The sequence below is a fragment of the Chelmon rostratus genome, chromosome 2 (genome assembly GCF_017976325.1).
Source record: "Chelmon rostratus isolate fCheRos1 chromosome 2, fCheRos1.pri, whole genome shotgun sequence".
In the NCBI taxonomy this organism is placed as follows: Eukaryota; Metazoa; Chordata; class Actinopteri; order Chaetodontiformes; family Chaetodontidae; genus Chelmon; species Chelmon rostratus.
In genome coordinates, this window is record NC_055659.1 from 8214828 (window position 1) to 8236078 (window position 21251).

At 42.3% G+C, this 21251-nt stretch overlaps 1 protein-coding gene across 2 annotated transcripts; it reads right to left on the minus strand.

Annotated features, from left to right (window-relative positions):
• Positions 1–896: 896 nt before the first annotated feature.
• On the minus strand, positions 897–8221 carry pacsin1b (protein kinase C and casein kinase substrate in neurons 1b). 2 transcript variants are annotated; one of them, XM_041957806.1, is made up of 10 exons: positions 8162–8221; positions 5381–5537; positions 5045–5280; positions 3952–4107; positions 3366–3541; positions 3167–3287; positions 2334–2455; positions 2252–2282; positions 1904–2207; positions 897–1006 (listed from the first exon to the last, which is right to left on the minus strand). In XM_041957806.1, exons 1-10 carry the CDS (start codon positions 8219–8221, stop codon positions 897–899), a joined length of 1473 nt encoding a protein of 490 aa, XP_041813740.1. The 2 variants fall into 2 exon arrangements, with proteins under 2 accessions (XP_041813740.1, XP_041813748.1); XM_041957814.1 differs by lacking the exon at positions 2252–2282 and having other exon boundaries at positions 1904–2100.
• Between the last annotated feature and the right edge of the window lie 13030 nt (positions 8222–21251).

The following is a 21251-nucleotide window of genomic DNA, read 5'->3' on the forward strand; positions in this document are numbered from 1 at the left end:
TATGAACAAAGAGTGGTATCGAAGCACTTTATATTAAGGTACACATATTGATCATTAACTAATTACCAATTAGCATGCATATACTAGAATACTGGCTCTTGATTAGTCATTAAAAAGCACTTAATGCCTTATTCTAATAACCATATCCTACCACAACCAGTCCATTAACTAAGACTTTTCACACAATAACCTCCTAATAACTGCGTATTGATAGTATATAAGGAAGTTGCTGTACATGAATTATGATCTTAATAACCTAAACCTAACCTTTAATAACCCTAAGCCACAGAATAAGGCATTACTACGTGCTTATAATGTCTAAAAAAGTGCCAATGTGCTACTAATATTTGTGCTAATAAGCAACTAGTTAATGGTAAATATGTGTTGCCATGGTATCTATCTTCATATTTAACTAAATAAGCACATTTCCCAAAATTTCAAACCATTCCTCCTACACTAAACATGTAAATATCTCACAAAGAAAAGAAAAGACTGTATCAAATGAGAAAAAAAAAACTGTACAAGCATACAGACTGTAAAAAAAGATTAAAATATATACATGAAATGCACATCATAGCTCATTCTGGCTATCCAGGCACAACTGATGATACCATATCAATATTATGATGGGAGAACATACTGCATGGCATGTTAGCATCACATCTGAAATCAAAACACAGCTACACACAAAAAAGACTAAAATATTTTGCTTCAGTTGCAGTATCTGGAGATGATGTGATCCTGAACAGAGCGTGTTTCAGTAAAGTCTTCTCTGTGATGAGTGCTGAGATGAAGACAGCTCGCTGTGCCCGACGGGAAGAGGAAGCTTCGCTTTCAAGTCTCTGGCAATGTGCAGTTATGACTGGACGGCTCAGTCTGGGCTTGCCCTCCGACACTTAGATCGGCTCCACGTAGTTGGCCGGGTAAAGACCCAGCTGCCCGTTGTCGAGACGACCTTTACACCAGCCCTGTTCATCCTCCTCCTCCAGCTTCGTCAGCTCTTCCCCTTTATCGGTGAAAGGAGACAGAAACGTACAGCGGAAGTACTTTAATAGAGTCAGTGTTAACATGGATCCTATAGCTGTCAACAAGAACATCAAAGGAAAAGAAAAAGCATGTTTTGAGCATCATACATTCAGCCCATGCAGGCCTGGCAGTGTGGGAGGCAGCAGCTGGTTTAAATAAATGGCCAGTTTCATAACAAAGCATCAAGATGCATGAACATTTTTGAAGATTTTTTTGGTTGTTGGGTCTTTCTGTGTGGAGACTGCATGTTCTCCCTGTGCCTGCGTGGGTTTATTAACCAGATAGGAATATCTATTTTCGGTCAATCTCGAGTATTGAGAGAATATTTTTGACATTTTGGTAGTAGGCAGATTGGTTTTCTTGGCAAGAGTTAGATGAGATGACTGATACCGCTCTCACGTTTGTCTGTTAAATATGAGGCTACAGCCAGCAGCTGGTTAGCTTAGCTTAGCATACAGACTGGAAACGGGGGGAAAAGCTAGCCTGGCTCTGTCCAGAGGTAGCAAAATAACTGCCATCAAGCAGTCCTTCTTCTTAATTCTTCAGTATTTATGTCGTCTCATGAGGTATATGCAAACCTAATGCTCCAAACACTTATGTCTTTAAGTAAATTTACAGCTTCCGTTAGTCTCGTGACGCTTGATCTGGATTTCTGTTGTGATCCGTTATAACTGTGTTGGTTGCCTGAACACAATCTTGAAAACGTGAACCGTGCTTTGGTTGTCAGGAGTGGATGCTGCAGGAAAAACAAATTAAATATTTTGACAGTGAACATTTTGCAGGTACATTTTATACTAAACATTATTATTTCAAACTGTACTCATGTGTGGCCAGTGACCTTGCAGTCACGGGAGGAGTCAGCAGGCGTCACGCTCACCTGCTCTGAAGGTGAGCTCGTCCTGCTCCTGGCCTTCATAGTCGTACAGCGCCCTCACTCTCACGCCTTTGGACACGTCTTCGGAGAAGGGGTTCGACCCCCCGTTGGTGTCGTTGCCTGAGTTCGGGGCCGTCTGGTCGTCGTCCGACCACTCTGTGGAGGCCGTGTGCGCCTGGTTCTTCTCGTAGCTGCTGACACTGAACATCGCACATTTCAGCAGAACATTCATAATCACTGCTGCGAGCAAAATGTCATGATGTTCTAACACCACCTTGCAAGTTTTATGTTGTTTCAGTGTGTGTAGCTTGTTGTCAAGTATTTTTATTACCATTAATGCTACTACAGGACTTCTATTATAGGGCAGGCATATATTGTGTATCTAGATAAGAGCATCTGTTAAATAAGTGTATATATTAGTGTGTAATCTTACCTTCCCCGGTCTCCAGCCTGAGCATAATCGACCGCTGTTGTGATGTTAGTCAGCATGACCCCATCACCTTTCTTTGCCTTTTCTTTCTTGGTGATGTTATGGGTAAGATCTGGGTTGTACTCCTGCAGAACATGAGATGAAACATGTGAAGTTTGTTTTGCGCTGCACAGTAACGACTGTTATATTCCAGGTATCACTCAGTATGAACTAAACTAATTTTGAGTATTAATGATATGATGCTCATCAAAGCCGGACACTGTCTCAGTATTCTATAACCAACTTTTTCTTTACCACTTTGCAAAATTGTCAGCTCTCCATTTGGTATCTTCAACTTTTATTAGTAATCTTTGTTTTTATCTTTCTTAAATCTTTCTTTTGTTTAATCTTATTCAAGTACATTTTCCTGATTCTACTAATGGTACATACTTTTACTTAAGCAACATTTCCAATAAGGACTTTTACCTGACACACAGTATTTTTATAGTGTGTTATTAGTGCTTTAATTTAGATCTGAATACCTCCTCCACCACTGGGGTTTATACAGATTAAACAAACTACATGTTAATTAGCTAACTTTGATGGACTTTTGGACAGAGTTACTGTTTCCTTATGCTTCCAGGCTTGATGCTAAGATAAGCTAAGCTGCTGCTGGCTCATAATTAGCATACAGACATGACGGTGGTATCAATCTTCTCCTCTAACTCTCAATGCAATGAGAATGCAAATAAGCAAAATATCAAACTATTCCTCTAATGATTGGACAGTGTACATAGCAGAAAGCTGCTTTATGATATAACATCTTAAAACTGTAGCTTGCTATGATATTTCTGTACCTCAAACTGCGGCCAGTTCATATGCATGCCGGGGCCGTGGGTGTTGCTGAACCACTTCAGGTCTTCCTGCGCGCTGGCTGATGTGATGGTGCGTTCGAGTTCTCTGTATACTGTAGCGTAACTGCGAGAAGACAGCGAGGATTTAGTGATTGGCCGATGGCCGTGTCTCATCGTGTTAACCTTTTTAAACTTGTCAAACCTTTCGTCTTCTGTGAGGTTGAGGTGGCCTTTGACGTCCAACAGCACCTCCCTGAGGAAGCTCAGCCTCTTCTCTTCAAACTGCTGGCACTGATCGAACATCTGCTCCATGCTTTCCATGTACTGCGGCGTGCACTTACTCAGCTCGTCCAGGGCCTTCTCATACTTCTCCCTGGCCTGGGTGGCAACATGCACACACGCAACAAACTTAGTTATGTACGGTTATATACGACATTTCACACGTCTTGTCCACATGTTCCTGTTTTTCGGTTGTGTGGTTGAACGTGAAGCCGTTTAACCTGGAAAGGACAACAAATGTGTCTTCAAGCACAAGAAAAAATCTTAGTCCAAGAATGTGAAGTTCAAGGCTGTCAAAGTCCAGTTCAGGCCAGAACAGCTAATGTTGGAGAGGTGAGGGAGAAACATGGAGGGGGAGGTGCGGTACGCTGTCACACATTAACAGCGCCGCCCTGACTACTTAAAATAGCCTGTGAGCTGATTTGCTTTTGGGCTTGATTGTGGAAAACAGCTTTTGCATGCCGACGATGCCGCGGGCCTGTTCGCGCTGCGGCAGCTGAGGCTCTCACCTTCTGGGAGTCCTGTTTGCACTTGTCCACTTTCTCGTGCAGTTTCTTCTGCTGGTCAGCGGTCACAGAGGCCTCTCCCTTGCTGTTGGCCTCTCTGATGGACGCCAGCTTCTCCTCTTTGCAGGCCATGTGGAAGGACTTCTTGGCAGCTTCGAGCTAAAGGAGCAAGATGATGTACAATTTTTGGACTTATCACGATGTTGTTTAAATCAGCACATGAGAAATACACACAAGCATGTAATTGTCAGTTATGAACTCCTGATAAATAAAATGGGGCATTAGCTTACTTTTATCTTCACTGCTGATTAATCTGATGACTCTTTTTTCTTTTTAACATTTCTAAAGATTTTGAAAAATGCTCATAAAGGTAAAGATATTTAATTGCTTGTTCTGCCCAACCAACGGTCCAAAACCGTAAGATATTTGGTTTGCATCACATAAGACAAAGACAAGCACGAAATCCTCACGAACTGGGAGCTGAAACTGAGGGAAAAAATGGCATTTTTTGTTTGGAGAATAATTTTAATCAGACTAGTTGCTGATCATTTTTCTGATGATCAACAAATGGTTTCACCTCTAAAATAAAGCTGACAGCTGACTGAAAGAAAGTAGTTACCAGCTTCTTTACTAGTTGTAAAAGTTCTCTCACTTCTCAAGTCAAGAAAAGTTTCTTGAAATTAATCATTTTAGTCGACTCTGAGATCAAAAGTAACAAATAAAAGTGTTAAATCGCCTGAATTATAAAAAATAATTGTTTTATTTGTGAGGTATCTGCTGCCACCGCAGTTCAAAATGAGGTGAAAAGATTTCATGTCACTGGAAAATGATGTTTGAAAAACTAAACAGCAACTCATCTTCTCAAAAACAACATCCTGGTTACTGTTGACTTTTTGTAGTGTAGCTGTCAGCAACACAAACTAGATACCATTCACTATTTGTGGCTTTGGGTGTCAAAGATGCAGATCTCAAAACTACTGCAAATAAAATACATTTCTGGGGTTTTTTCTGTAATTTGGATGAACTGGCCCTTTAATATCTGTAGACAGGTTAAGAACACCTGAATGAATATTCATGAGAGGAGACACTTCCTCACCTCTTTTAGCTTTTTGGCCCAGGGTTTCTGGGCCTTCTTGAAGCCCTCCTCTGCCTCTTTGGTTTCCTTGAATCCTCCCATCATCTGTTTGTGATAGGAGTCTTTCTGCCAGTTCTTCACCTTCTCAAAGTCCTTGTTGACCAGGCTGTTTCTCACTTCCTGGTGAAGCTCGCTCACCTTCTCCGCCTCCGTCATCACCGCCACCCAAGCTCGCTCTACTGAGCCGTACTGAGGCCCTGGTGGAGGACAGAGGGCGAGCGAGCTGAGTGTAGCATCAGAACACGGGAACAACCCACCCACAGGTATTACATCACATGAGTGTGAAACGCCACTTACCTTTGTCTATCAGCTGTCTCCATCTCTTGGACCACTCGGTCAGCTGCTGTGCGTAGGCTTTCTCGATTTTGGCACGCTCCTGGATGCAGTTCATCAGGTCATTGCAGAGCCGGTGACCATCATCAATCCGCTTCACTGTGCGTTTGTAGTTCCCAACCTTACAGAAGAACAATGTCGAAAGTTACTTTGCGTAAATTTATATGACTGTGTTCTCCTGGAAGGCTCTGAGCCTGCCCTGGTTATTAATACAAGGTCAGGTATTGATTTACTGCTGGTAATTAGCATAGCTTAGCATAAAGCCTGACCTGGTTTGGACCAAAGGAAACAAACCCACTTCCTGTTTGGAGAAGATTAAGCAAAAAGATAATCTGAAGGCTTTGATTAGTGAAAATGGAATTTGTGATTTATGTTATTTTTGGTAAAACCCTTGTGCTTCTTTAAAAGATTTTGCAGTGTCCTGTTGTTTCTTGTTGGAACAAACTGTCTGCTAATTATAACAATAACTCATTATTGACTATCATGGCTGAGGATAGCAGGAGGGCATCATAGCAGTATTGTGTTACTGAGAAACCTGCTGTATACTGTATTGCTGTCATTAGAAAGAATGTGTGAGGCGACGCCTTTAAAAGGAATTCTTCTCTCAGCCTGCAGGTGATGCATTGAATAGGCAGGAGGGAACAGCAGGGAAGAGATTACTGGTGTGTGTGGAGTTATGCAATGAAAGCAGAGGGTGGGTTAATGTCATATAATTTACAACTCTCCATGGACGCAGGAGGAGGAACCTCCCAGAGCGCTATTAGCTTTGCCCAGATGTACAGCGAGAGGGAGAAAACGGTTAAAAGCCCAGCTTTCTGCATCCATTTCACACCTTGGTGACAGAGAAAAAAAGCCCTGCATCTTTGCTGAATGTGTAATAGGTGTTTTCCTCTACCTCATTGTGAAAATGGCCCTCGACAAATCTCAAATGTGGACCCAATGAATGCAGCTGCAGCACAAGTGATTGCATTCCACACCAGCCCCCTGCTTCATCAGCAGCCAGCCGAGTCAGCGATCAGCAGGCAGCACTGCAGCAGCACCGCCGTAACGCAACCTGTGACTGTGATGGAGCGACTGTGTGCTGGAATCAGGCACCTTTTGCTGCTCCAGCTAATTCCTGCACGCACCGCCCGGCTGGAGGATACACGTGAAGAGGATAAAACACAGCCGAGTCCGAGAGGAAACGGATTATAAACTCTGACCGTATGAAGCAACAATACTTCTTCTCTGTCTGAAAGTCCATCCGTCATACACGCAGCGACGTGACAGTCAATATTATCTGTAGCTTTTTCCTGTCAGTCACCAGCTCTCATGTACAATGAATGGACTGCTGGGAACTTTTTTTCTCAAATTACTTTGGACTGTTTGTGCTGAGGAGAGGCTGCTGGTGATGTAATCACGTGGGAGACACCCAGCACGAAAGCTGAAAGAGCTAAAACAATAAACCAGTTCTGCCACTATTTTGATAAACATGACATATATTCCCTCCCCTGCTTCTCAAATGTGACCATTTGCTGCTTTTCTTTGTCTCATCTGGATATTTTTGGCGTTTGGGACTATTAGTCAGACGAAACAAGCGATATGTCATCATCTGAGGCTTTAGGTTGTTTTTCCCATTTTTTTGACAAATAGATTAATCGAGAAAATTAGAGACAGTACAAGGAGTACTGGACGTTTTTAGCAGTCACAACAAAACCTTAATTAATCAATTTATAACTATTTCCTGTCATGTGATTTGGAGCTCAAACCGTCTGCTACTACAAGCAACCGCTGCTTGACACAGATAGCAGATGGCTTCAATTTGTGACATTTAGTTGATGCAAGCCTGTCTGCTATTCTTAGAAGCTGTATGAGTCAGTGTGGAAGTTACGGAGAGGATTAAAAAAACCTGTGCAGTGTAGCTGTCATTGCAGTGGTTGGAGACAGGTACAGCAGTAACAAGGCTTTAACAAGCTCATAATGATAATAATGTAGAAGCCAACTACGACCTCAAAGGTTCAGACCCCATCTTATCTTATCTTAAATAAATCTGTGCAGAAGAACTTCCTGTATGGACAAGTGAGTCGGTATTTAACATGTGAGCATACACAGATTATGGACCTTAATGGAAGCAAGTAAAGAAGAAAAGTAAGCAACCTTCAAAGACACAGAAAAAAAAACTGAAAAACTTAATTTACCAATTTTACATGATGCTTGTTCAAGAACGCTGCAAACAGTGTCATCACTAATAAGAGCTCTATCAGAGGTGATAAACAGGACCTGAAAGTGCTGAAAAACTGTATCACAAGAGAGACATCAGTGGCACAGGAGGAGGCAGAGTGCCACTTCAGTGCCATCCAGAGATGAAAAAATTAATGGCAATTATTGGTGAGAAGTCGCTGATGGTTACACTCAGAGAGCAACCACGGCACAGGCTGGACCAGAGGAGTAAATCGTGAGTAGAGTGGAGCACTTAGTGTAACAGCTGCGTAACATGAGCTTTATACGACTAAATAACAGCACCACAATTTCATCAACAGATCTGCGCATGAAGCTGCAGGTGCTCAGCCATCGATCACACGTTGATAACTCACAGATCCGAGCTGTGTTTGTGTGTGATTCTGTGCCTACATGCAGTTGATAAATGAGGCCACGGATCTGTCTTTGCACCTCCCAGACGAAGCAGGTTCAGTGTGAGTTCATCACCAGGCAGCGTCAGCTCCCAGTTAGGTCTAATCTGTCAAAGCGCGTTCCCTGCTGTCTCACCTCCCAGAAGCTGTCTGTGGTCTCGTCCTGGCCGGCGGACTCGTCGTAGGCTCCAGACATGGTCCCAGATATGGCGGGGCGGCTTCAGGCTGTGGCGGTCTGCAGCAGGGTGACGCTCCTCATGCACTGGGAGAGAAGACGAGCACGAAGAGTGTAAAAAGAGACATGGACACACAAAATATGCTTAGAAGCTGCAAACAGTGTTTCCATATACGCTGTCTCTGGTATTATTCACTAAAATGATCGTCCCACAGGTCAGATTGAGCAACGTGCAGTCATGAAGAAACAAACAAGCTTGTGCGAGTTTTTCTTTTTGTTTTGTTTTTGATTAAATGCTCATTCCTGCTGCGCATGTGATCCCAACATCATATTCTTCATCTAGATACTCTGTTCATGCTCTAATAGTACCCGTAAATGTTGTGTCACTTATTTCAAAGTGGATGCAAAATGCTTATGCAATGAGGAAAAAGTCACTGCACATGAAAGGTTTATGGAACAGATTATTAATCACACAGAATTCGAAAAAATGAAGCTGTTTTGTAAGGAACAATAGATGACGTGACTTCAGGGCTGATGAGCAAATGGCATATTCATTTCAGCAATTTATGAAACATAGTCTGAAACTACGGCTGCAACTAACAATTACTTTCATTATCTGCCTCTTGTTTTTCAATTAATCATCAATAAAATGTTGAAAAACTAGGAGAAATGCCTGTCATATTTTCCAAAAGTCCAAGATGATGTCTTCAAATTGCTCCCCTCATCTGTCCAACAGACCAAAATACAAAAATATTCAGCTTACAATCATATAAAACACGAATGCAGAAAATTCTCACAACTGACGAGCTGGAACCAATGAACGTTTGGTATTTGCAGCAGAAACATTAATCAGTTATTAAAATAGTAGTTGATTAATTTAATTTGAACTGTCAGCCGATCTATAAAACTGTAAGAAACAGTAATAAATACCGATCATAATATTCAACAGCCTAATGTGATAAAATGTTAAAAATGCTTGTGTTGCATGACCGTCTGAATCAAAATTATATTTGCATGAATTTGGCATTAAATTGAGTGTTTTTTGCTTGATAAATTACTGTTCTGTCAAACTGGTGCTTCAGCTAATGTCATCATCCTCAAATCATGAGAATTACACCTGCGAACAGATACCGCAGATAAGATAGTAGCCGAATAAGATAATTCACATGTGTACGAAGTCCAAACCAGAGTTTTTTGCTTTACACAACACTTTGCACATACTGATATCAGATCTGGTACTTAAAAAACATAATCACCCTCATAACCTGCACAACCTGCACTGTGAGTGCCTCCAGGTATGTCTCTCTCTATTCCCCTGAGACCACTCTGTCAATAGATTTCATGACTGGCTCGTAGTTTTCAGCAGCACTGACTCACTGTCAGAGCACTGCAGCCTAATTGCAGAGTAATCTTCCTGCATTCAAGTCAACTAACATTATCCCAAGGCCTCACCGGAACACCGTACGCTGCTGCAGAAATTAATAGCTGCGACATGATTGCTAATGGTGACAATGAAATTGGGACACAAAAAGACTGTTACAGTGAGAGGAGAAAGAGAAGAAATCAAAACTATTTATTTATCCATCCATCCAGGCCCAAAGGATCAAGTGGCCCCTGGGCTAGAGCCTCTGTTTGAAGTGACTCTTAACATTTTAACATCTTAACAGTGTAGACGCAGAAAAACAGCCAAATTCAAAATCAGAAGCAAAATAATGACAAAGAAAAGCAAAGAACAGCTACAGACAGAATGAAAAGATGCCAAAGAGACACAAAACAACTGGAGAGAGGCAGAAACGACTGCAGGGGACGCAAAATGAGATGCAAAACGACTACAAAGACTCACGAAATAACCGCAGAGAGATTCTAGACGACGACAGAGAGACAAAACATCATCAGAGTCTCTTTCAGCTTGTGTGAGGCCTTTTACATGTCTGTGCCCAGAGGCCCACAGTTTCAAAATCCATCCATGCGTCTACTCATCCATCTGCACAGAAACCGATCATCACAAGAAAACCACCAAATAATGGGCGAGTGAGTGAGGACAGACAGACAGACAACATGAACGTCATCCTGGTGCTGCTGCAGCCTCATCAGTGCCACGCTCCCCTCCACCAGTTCAGGTTCAGTTCACAGCCCAAACTGCAATTTCAGAAGCAAGTGCAACGCCAAATGTTCACGCAGCGTGCTGAAATTATGACGGGCTAAGAGGTAATTAGCCACTGCCGATGACTTTTATTGCTGCAGCTTCTTAAAACCAGAGAGCCTCCAGTCACGACATCCTCTGTAGTCTCCAAATCCTGACTCTGACCGCATCTCTTTTCACTTTTTAAGCCCATTCAACAACATACACACAAATCTAAATATACATAATTTGGGTTGAGGTTTAAAAAAAAGTTTGATTTGTGTTTTATTCAGGATAAGAATTAGCTTGATTTTTTATTTGCAGCTGTCTGCGCAGGGACCTACTTTGGGGGAGACCAGACATGTCTTAATATGTGTTTTTGCCAGACTCAGTGTTTCCTGGATCTCTATAAGGGTTAGTATGAAGTATGACCCAGATTGATAAATACCTTAATTGTCCTTTAAGTTTTGGCTATGGGAGCCTCCCACCTGCACATGAGTGCAACATACTTTTTTAATGAATCCTCACTTTCGACTGCACTACCACACTATGATATGATAACAAAAGCTTGTTTTAGTTAGTTAGATAATAACACAAGCATAAATCAGTGAAGTGAAACAACACCGAGATAAAAAAAAGTATCATATGAACGTGTGCGGGTGACGCAGAAGATTACAAAACAAAAAACAAAACACAAACGACCCAACGAAAAGAGAAAGCAGATCAAGATAAGATGCAAAGCAGGGATGCAAATACAGTGGATGACAGGATGAGATGACAACAAAACAGCGAGGAGAGTTATTTGAAAATACTGTTATCAGTGCAGCGAAATGCCAGCTGCACTTTGAGTGAGCCGCTGCCGCTGGAATACCAAATATCAGTAAACACATGACACTGTGAAAGCGTTTCTACCGGGATGTGTTCTGCGATATGTGAGGTCATTTCTGCCCCAGTGCTTCATAAAACAACCAAAGTGTGCTGAGAATGAGTCATCTGAGCTCTGATGAATGACAAATTCATCACATTTTGGTGTATCTCTTATATGATTTCTTGCAGATGAGAAGATCAATATCACTCTCATGTCTGTAAGGTAAATACAAAGCGGTTAGCTTAGCTTAGCACAAAGACTGCAAACAGGGGGAAACAGCTAGCCTGATTCTGTCTGGAGGTGAGAAAATGTGATTCCCATTAATTAATCTGCAGAAAAAACTGACGTGTGGAAATTACAAGTTGTGGTTTTACAGGGTTTATATGCAAAACTATTTCTTGGCTGTAAGCAGCAACCTCCTCTCCAGGTTACCTGGGAACCCTGTATAAACCCCCTCTGAAAACCACAACTTATGGTTTTTATATGAGATAAAACGTGTTAATTAGTGGTGCTGGTAGGCAGATTCTTGTTATCTTAGCAAGGAGCCAGACTTGGTGTTTCCAGCCTTTATGCTAAGCTAACTGGCTGCTGGCTTCACATTTAGCGCACATGTCAAACTGTTTGTTCAAGACACAGTTTATGTGCCTGTATCTCACACAATGAAGAATTATTTGTGACAAAAGTTTGTGAAACCTCACGCCACTGTTCCAGCTCAGCACTGTCTGTTTGCTGTGTATTTCTGTCTCTTTGGATGAACGGCTCTAACTGACGCCACCAGCTGATCAGAAACTGACAGATGATTGTCTCGTGATGATCAAAACGCCTCAAAGAGCCTAAGCTGTTGATGCAGGCGGACTTGATGCAGAAGAGGCGCACGTGAAACAATGGAAAGAGAAGGAGCAGCGATGTGTTTTGATAGGAGGTCAGGGGGAGGGGTGGGAGCTGCATGGGTATTTGGGTCAACCGTGGACCAATGGATGGAGCAACACTTTTGACAATCGGATGGAAAGACACAGGAAAGTGAGGAGACCCCAAAATCCAGTTAATCGAGGAAAACCTGCACAGCGGTCTAACCCAGCAGCTTAGGGCAAAACAAACACCTCGACCGGATGCAGCGTGGAGCATGGCATGAGTGGGTGTTTATCACGCTTGGTTAATCCATTAGCTACATACCGAGAGGGGGCTTTTGTTCAGGATAACCCTTTGCTTGGCTCTCGGAAAGGCAGACTGTAGTGCAAGAAAACAGCCGCTGACTAGCTTCTTCCACTTTGTCATCAAAGCCAACAAGTAGCGATAAAACTGAGGCAGAAATAGTGCCATGGATCTGATTGTATTACCAATTAAAAGTACAATATCTACCGAGTTATTCATTGCACACAGACAAACAATAAACTGCTCACACACTGGCAACACACTCTGAGGTTTCATCACCATCACATTGCTTTGATTCATTCTTCACTCGTTCTCCTTTATCAGTGCAGCCTGCAGTCAGAGATCCACATCCTCACGAACATGCGATGAGACTAAAGAGCACTGGGAATCCCCATCCCCTCTAACGCAAGTGCACAGGCACCGAAAAGCTTTCGCCGCTCGCAGCACGGCGAGCCAGCAGCATCAACACGTCAAGAGAGTCAAACCCAGAGACAAAGACGGGCAACACGCCCGGAGAGAGGGAGAACGCAGCCCCCTTGCCAAAGCAACAAAAGCTTACCCCCAGTCCTCCATTAACAGCGGCTAAGGCTGCAGCTCGGAGAAAAGAGACACGTGGGCTCCTCCAGCAGCCAGCCCCTCTCCTCCTCGTCTCCCCTCCTGTTCCTTTATTTCTGCGTCCTCGCTGACTGACGGAGCATCAGCGTGCAGAGCAGGAGGAAGAGGACCACTAATCTGTGATCTGAGATCTTCCTGCCTGGAGCGCTGTGCAGGAAACACTGTGTGTGTGTGTGTGTGTGTGTTTCTCAATGAGTGAGGGATAATCCTCCTGTGGTGCTGTGCTTGAATGGCTCAGACAGAGCAGCAGGCCAGAGGGACAGAGAGAGAAGGGGGGGTTTAGGAGGTGGGCTGCTGCTCCTGCTGCTGCTGTTTAAGAGCAGCACTGTAGATGCTGTGGATGTATGAGGGTTCGAATGATCAGACTTGGGTGGTGCTGGTGGACGTAACGGTTTCATTTCAAAATGAGATTAAGCACCAGAGAAGTGAGATGCCTCTATAACTACACAGTTCGTATTATTACTGAAGTTATCAGTCCTGGATATTTTTTTAATGCTGGGAAATGCTTTTCTTCCTGCTTAAAACAGATGTCGCTTCTTAAAAAATGAGAAGAGTCTGACACTCCAGTATGAAAATCGACATTCACACCTGCTTTTTCAGGCCCTAAAGATATCCGTCCGATAAAATGCTTCAGCAAATGGAATTTTTGGTTTGATTTTCGTTTGCGGCTTGCAAAAAAACCTGCATCAGAGGCTCTGGCGCATCAGTTCAGGCATGCAACTCCAACTTTCACATGGTTTAAGAGTCTGTCTGACTCTCTGTGAGGACCTACTGCATTTTAATAGAGTCAAACTCATGATTTAGTTGTGGTCATTTGAGCATAAAATAACGACTTCATGGCGGGTCATGATGCTGCTGCTGAGCTGCCGCAGTGAGACGAGGTTCATTAACGAGCGTAGCTTACGTTTTCAGATTTATACACTCCGGAAACTGACTCTGGATAAGTTTACTTACTTATTTCTTAGCGTGGATGTTTTCTGAAAAGGAGGAAGGGATGAGCAGAGGGAAAAAAGCTCTAGATGGTGATACGTATCAAGATTTCGGTCCATCCAGATAATGAAAAAGGCTCCATTTCAAAACACCACAAATTCCTTCAGTAGGCTCCAGCAGAAGTCAGGCAGGGTGGGGCGCTAACTAATGGGAGATTACCACAACATCAAGGTGAGCATATGAAGGGTTTATATGAGTAAGCTGCTGTGATTTGCATGAAGGCCGGGCAGCAGGTCTGTGCTGCAGACAAGGCAGCCATAAACTGATTAATAATTAGACAACTTGCCGTGAAGCTCGGAGCAAAAGTTGAGCTATACAACTGCTCTGTATGGACGGATAAAATGCAGCCACCTCACATCTGCAACTGTGATGACAGCACAACACCAGACCTCTCCTTCGCCAGCACTGTTCAAAGCACAGTCATTATCCAAGACATCAGAAACAACAGACACGGCCTCAGCTGCAGCTCGATCACCTCGCCGACCAGACTGACCTGATGTCACAGTCCAACCGTCACAATGAGACGAGAGAGCACAGAGAGCGGAGGCAGCCGAGTGGACGCCGGAAAACAGGACAAGTGAGGTGGAGGAGAGAAACGGGGCACGGCGGTGACAGGTGACGTGAGGATGATGATGCAGACAGACCTCGCTGACACACTCTTGATTTCAAAATAAAGCGGAGATCAAATCCAAACAGGCAGCAGAACAGCAGGTTTGCATCGATGAATATAAAGACTATGACTAAAAGTCTACAGCATTGCTAGCAGATGTGCTTCAAGCTGATGAGCAGCTCACAATGACAACGCTAACAAGCTGATGTTTAGCAGGTATGTTTAGCATGGTCAGCGTCTGTTCAGTGTGTTTAGCATGCTAGCATTTGTAATTAGCACAGAACACAAAGTGCAGCTGAGTTTGATGGGGAAGTCATTAGTCGTGCAGGTGTTCCTCATTCATTATTAACCAAAGTAAATAATGTAAATAATTCAATTTTTGACCTGATGGGGGCGCCAAGCGAGACGGTCGAGAATTATTAAAGTTATGACACCTTATCCTGAGAGGGACATGAATGAAATTTCATGACATCCACCCATAAAAAACCTGTAACTTGACATTATATTGTGAAATAAAAACAATACACTGTATGCTAATAAAGCTGCGCACCCCATGGTCTGTCAGAAACTACAGATTTTTTAAGCCTAACTTTAAATGGAGTTTAACTTTTCTTGCTTCGTTTACTATTTTGTTTTGAGAATTCTTCCTCAAACTCTCAGCGGAAATAACAGAGAAACTGGTTTGAAGTCACTTCTTCATATTTAATTTCTCAGCAAGAGAGGTAACTGCACAGAACAACCACACAGCTGACATGCAACAACAACAAACAAGGATGGACTTAACTGATTAAAAATAAAAGTTTAGGTCAGGTTTCCTGAGCTAAATCTGTCAACTTTGCCCAAATAATTTGAATAGAAAGCCTGCGTTACAAACTGAAGGTGTGGGGTTTGAAAAAACATTTAAGGGTGGCCCGATAGAGGCGAGAAAGTGGCATCATGGGAAATGTAGGTTGGCTTATGCTACAGATTAAAAGTCTCGATGTTTCGGCCTCTCCTGCTTCGATTCAGACCATTCCTTTTTTTTATTGTGTCTCGTTTGAGTCCTACATCTTTATGGAAGTGCAATTCTAAACCACCGGGTTTTTCCTTTAAATAGAAAAAAGTCATTTGTGAAAAAACATGCTTGTACTCCTCAGACTAAGACATTTAAAAATATTTTATTGGTTTATTTGACAAACTCAACTCAATTATTGTGTTCACACCAGTGCTCAAAAAAAAGCGCAGGACACCTGAATTTAAGAATGGGTGCTGAAACACTGGAATTAATTGCCAAAATACTTATTATTTGATAAAATACTGTGAAACATGTGCTTGTTCTGTGTTTCTGTTTCTGTATCTATTCTTACTCAGCACCCATGTGGATGCTCTGCTGCAATGTGTCAACTACTAAGCTTTCCCGAAAAGGGACACACCTACAACATATCACTTGTTTTGGTCATTGTATTCTAAAGGTTAAACAGACTACTGGAAGTAAGACCTAAATATGATGAGCATGAAAGTTTCAGGAAAGAGAAAAAAGACAGCAGGAACAAAAAAAAAAAACATGGCCAAGGCTGCTGACATTTTCCAAAATAGTTGATAAAAATGAGGTGACACTTAATAATACAAATATATCGCCTCTCATGCTGCCTGGCAGTCACATAGTAGTTTTTTGTGCTGATTGAAAAGCGAATGAATTCCATCTTTATATGCCCTCACATGCATAAAAACAGACACTGTATCACCCCGCGGAGCTGCCCTCTGCACTCCGAGCACAAGCGCCTCCCGTGCTGTACATCCTGGCCACATTATTCAAATGCAGCACTTTTTTCCCCCTGAGGACAAACTGTGTTGCTGCTGCTGCCCTCATCAGATTCAAGCCCTATATATAGAACCACATTCATCAATAATTCACACTGCCGTGTAAACAGATAGACCAACCTGACCCACGTGGAGAAACTCCTCAAGGTTCGATGTAATCACACGTCACTGGCAAGACAACTGGACTTTGAGACAAAGGGATCAATACAAGCGAGCAGCACCACAGGCCTGAACAGGAACATGTTGTTCAGAAGACAAAAACAGATCCCAAAAGGTCTTGATGCTACAGCGACAGAAAGCACTTCAACTTCTTAATATCAGAACCAGCTTTATATTTCATATATATAAAATATTTCAGGCAGGTAAAAACGATTCATCAAAACCCCGACAGCCAGACTAGAACTCAGTCCTTATTCTCTATAATATTCATGTATCATCAATAATACACACATTCTGGACACAAGCAGACTTAAATACATGTACAAAGGTCCTACTTTTAGCAGCTACGGCCTTTATAAAGTACAGTTAATGTCTCAGGAGCAAAAGGTGGTCGCTGATTTGAAAGCCGGTTGTCCACAAGCCTCCGATCATCAACGGCAGAGCTAGAGGACAAATCTAAAGTTACGACACATCACTTTGTTCACTTTATCGTGTGCATGCAGAGGACGTCCTGGGGCGTGCCTCTGAAATGCCACTGTGAGTACATGAAGAGGACGACAGAAAGACGCTATCTCTGGTTCATTGATTTTGATCCTTAGATCAGGTTCACAAAACTCAGATCGGCACGGCTAAGTCTATCTCTTCGTTTAAGTCTCGTCTTTAAACGCACCCGTATAGTCTAGCCTTCCTGTGATCCTCTGTCTTACCGTCCCCACACATTTGTTTTTATTTGTCTTTACTGTTCGCTTTTATTGTTATGTTTTAGTCCTGTGTTTGTATGTTTTAGTGCTTATTCCATGATGGTGCTATTGTTCTTAGTATCTTTATGATTGACATCGTCATGATTCCTGTTGTTTGATGTTTTTACCCTCTAAAGCACTCTGTAAACCTTGTTTTGGAATATATAAATAAAGTTTTGACAATTATTATTATTATTATTATTATTAGCCTTGTTTTAAACTGTATATTGTGCAACTGACAACGTCATAACAGTGCAATGCTAAATTGGTGGAGTCTATAATCGTCAGTTAGATAAGGCAAAGATCAATGTCTGCAACTACTTCATCTAAGATGATTTTTTTGACTTCACACAAAAGAAACCTTCATTCATTCATTCATTCGAGTCAGAACTCATCATCTCTTACATGACAGGTAACATGACAACAACCGCCAGAAAAAGCTCACAACCAGAAATTCATCGATACAGCTGTAAGTCTACAATCACAGGCTCTAAAAGTAGACGTTCAGAGGCGTCGTTACAGATCAGAGCAGTGTACTGAACCTGGTCTGTCCTCCCTGCAGCTGCTCAGTCCTCGACAGCTTCACTCCAAGTAATTACTGACAGCTTTCAGGAGAACCGACACCTGAAACTCACTGCTCACCTGCAACCATGACAGATCCTGCGGCCTGCAGTAGCACACCTTTTCCACACACACACACACACACACACACACACACACACAGACTGAACTTTGACAGATCCTCGAGAAGCAACGTTAGACCATCAATAATTAGCTAGCAAGGAAGGGTGGAGACTGAGAGCTCTCCCTCGTCAAACACATTCCTTGGAAAGGTGCCATGTGGTCAGAGGAGACAGACGGAGAGAAGGGCAAGACAGAGACGGAAAGTTTCTCATCACAAAGATGAAGGCAGACAGGAAGAGGAGAGAGAGGAGACGGTCACGCAGGTGGTTAGATAAAGCCTGTTCCGCGGAGGACAGACGGGGACGAGACAGCATCGGGCCAGCCGCGCTGCATCCTCTCGATCAATACAGATTTGCTGATGTACAACGAATGCCACGTGTGAAAGATGTCTGAGCCACAATAAGTCAATATTTCAAAGAATTATGCATCGATAAAAGAACATGAGCAGCCTCAGAGTAACAGAGATTATTCCGGGAGGACATCTTTTTGTCACTGAGACAAAAGCGTAATGAAGGCTTCAACACATTCGAGGACAAACGCACAAAGCTCTTTTGTTATTTGGCGTGAATGAAATGAATCAGAGCAGGCAGGTGTGTGTCCTCTGTGACAGAGAGGCTTCGGTTACAGGACTGTTACAGGACTGTTGGACTGAAAGTCCTGAAAGACTGCAGCCGGCAGTGTGTCCACAAAGACAGATGCTCATCTCCAACCAGTATGTACCATCTGTGTATCATCTAATCATGTTTTTCCCCATGGGGCTCGCTCCGTTTGACCCCGGTGTTATATCCCATTATAGCAGGAAGTAATATACGACCCCTGTGCAGGCAGAAGGAGCTGAAAGGGCTGCAGGCCTGGGCTAATAACTTCTATAGAAAACACAATCTTATAATCGAGTCCTGCAGTGACAACTTCCAACATCCTGAGGTCATGGGTCCAAGTCTTCCCAACTACCCTAATCTAAGACATTATTTGGATTATTTTACTTTATTTATCCAATTAGTGAGTATTTCATGTTTTTACTATGGAAATCAACACATGCATTTACATAAACTCAACACAAATAACTAAAGTTTAGCTAAAATAACAACTTCAGACCTTTGTCTCTGTTTTTGTTATAATAACATAGTATTTCAACTTTCAGCCTTTATGCTAAGCTAAGATAACCGTTTCCTGGCTCCAGCCTCGAATTTAACTCGACACTCTCATCTCACTTTCAGTAAGAAGCAAATGAAAGTATTTTCCAAAAAGTCAAACTCTTCCGCTAAATATTCTAGACCCTCCTTAATACCACTGTTGTAGTGCCCTTGAGCAAAACCCTGAAGCCCCAACTGCTCAGTGGCCTGCAGATCAGATTGTGGAGCCACTCCGGGAAAAGAAAGCATCGCTTGGAGCAAAACTTCCATTTATAAATAAAGATAAAGCAAAAAATAATAGACAAGTTTAATCTGACTGAGCTTTCATTCTTAACTAAGTATTCACAGTTTTCTATACTCCGTGTCACACACAGTTTAGGGCTGCAACTAAAGATGATTTTCATTATCAGTCAGTCGATTAATCGATTAATCATTTATTCTATAACTATTTATTACTATATAACTACTACAGCTCTAATACAGTTTGATGGGTTCTTCAATATATACATAGCTGCAGAGATCCTGGATGGCTGCCAAAGGGCCACAAATCAGTGAAACTGGATGGAAGTTTGGGAATTCAATTCAAGCAATGCAAATAAAAAGAAACAAAGAAAAGTTAATGCTCTTAAACAACAACACCACAACCTCCAGTTAGTAGCTGTTCTGGAGCTTTTGCTCATATCTCACAGTCTTCCTCAGCAACTGGATATTTTACTGTTGTCTTTCATGCCGCTTAGAGGTTAAAAAAAAAAAACGTGGCTGCAAAATTTGTATGCGTGGGTTTGGTTGTATTAGACCTTTTAGTATTCTGTGTAGCGCCAGTTTCTCATACTCCAGGGTTAAAAGAATCCAATCAATACTCAAGGGCAAGTGTGGAGGACCCTCTGTGCTCTCCATGCCAGCTTGTCTGTAATCAATAACCTTTTTTTCCCTGCTGTCCAGCGCAGAGAGTTGGTGTGGACAGGGCGTTTATTGAAGCTCCTGGCTCAGCTGCTGGATTCAAAGTGTGCCCACACTGAAGCTGAAACTGAGCAGGAAAATGGAAGTGACTCATTCAGAGACAGTGCAGCTGCTAAAAGCTATGAGAGCTACACACACACACACTCACACACACACAAAAAGCCTCTGTTGTTGTTCTCATGAATGAACTCCTCTGGCTGTTAGATCCACTGAGAGGAAACACCATCAGTGATGCACTCAGTGATCGTAGGCTGCCGCTCAGTCAGCAAACCGGAAACTATGAATCACAATCAATCACTTAGCGATACAGTTTGATTTACACAACGGCTATGAATAATGAAAAGTACATCAGATCTGTGCTAAAGCAATTAGTCGATTAATTGATTAGTAGAGCAACAACAGATCTAAATACTGATATCTCTGAGAATCGTTCCAGTCATTGTTCGCACAAAAATGCCAAATATTTGTGGTTGTTCTTCTGCTGAAGTGAAATCTGAAGATGTTACTTCAGGCTCTGGGAGATAAAAAATTTCACTGTTTGCTTGAGTGTTTGATAATTTAGGCTTAGAAACAGCAGCTTGACAGAGTCATTTCACTTTCCATTTATTAGCTGTTCTGGAGCTTTCGAACACATCACAGTTCACAATTTTGAGATGTTTTCATGTACTAAACGATTACTCAGTGAATCGGAATAAGAATCAATAGGTTAATCAATAATGCAAATAATAGTCCCCATAGATATTCATACATACAGAGCCGATCGGTGGCTGGGAATGATTGTACGACAGCTCACACAGGACACACAAAACTCAAGCACCTCAAGCGAGTAGCTTCGTCTTTCATGACTGACTTGATAAGCTAGTTTTGGGTAAAAACTGGGAACCTTTTTGGGACTTTGAACACTTCTAACCTAAACAGACACCTGCACAGGTATATTCTCTCTCTTTAATATTTAGATACAGGAACATTTGTTGAGATTAAATGAATGAATTGATGAGTCAATCGATTGCAACATTTCAATGACCAAATGACTGATTAATTAATCGAGAAAATAATCTGCACGTTAATCGATGGTGAAAAACATCGTCAGTCGTAGCCTTTCGTCAAACGCACGGACCCCATCTTTAACAAACCCTCGTCGTCATGGCAACACCAAGCCCTCGTCCCTTCTCCTCCTCTGGCTCTACAGCACTTCACTGACACTATAAATCTGACACG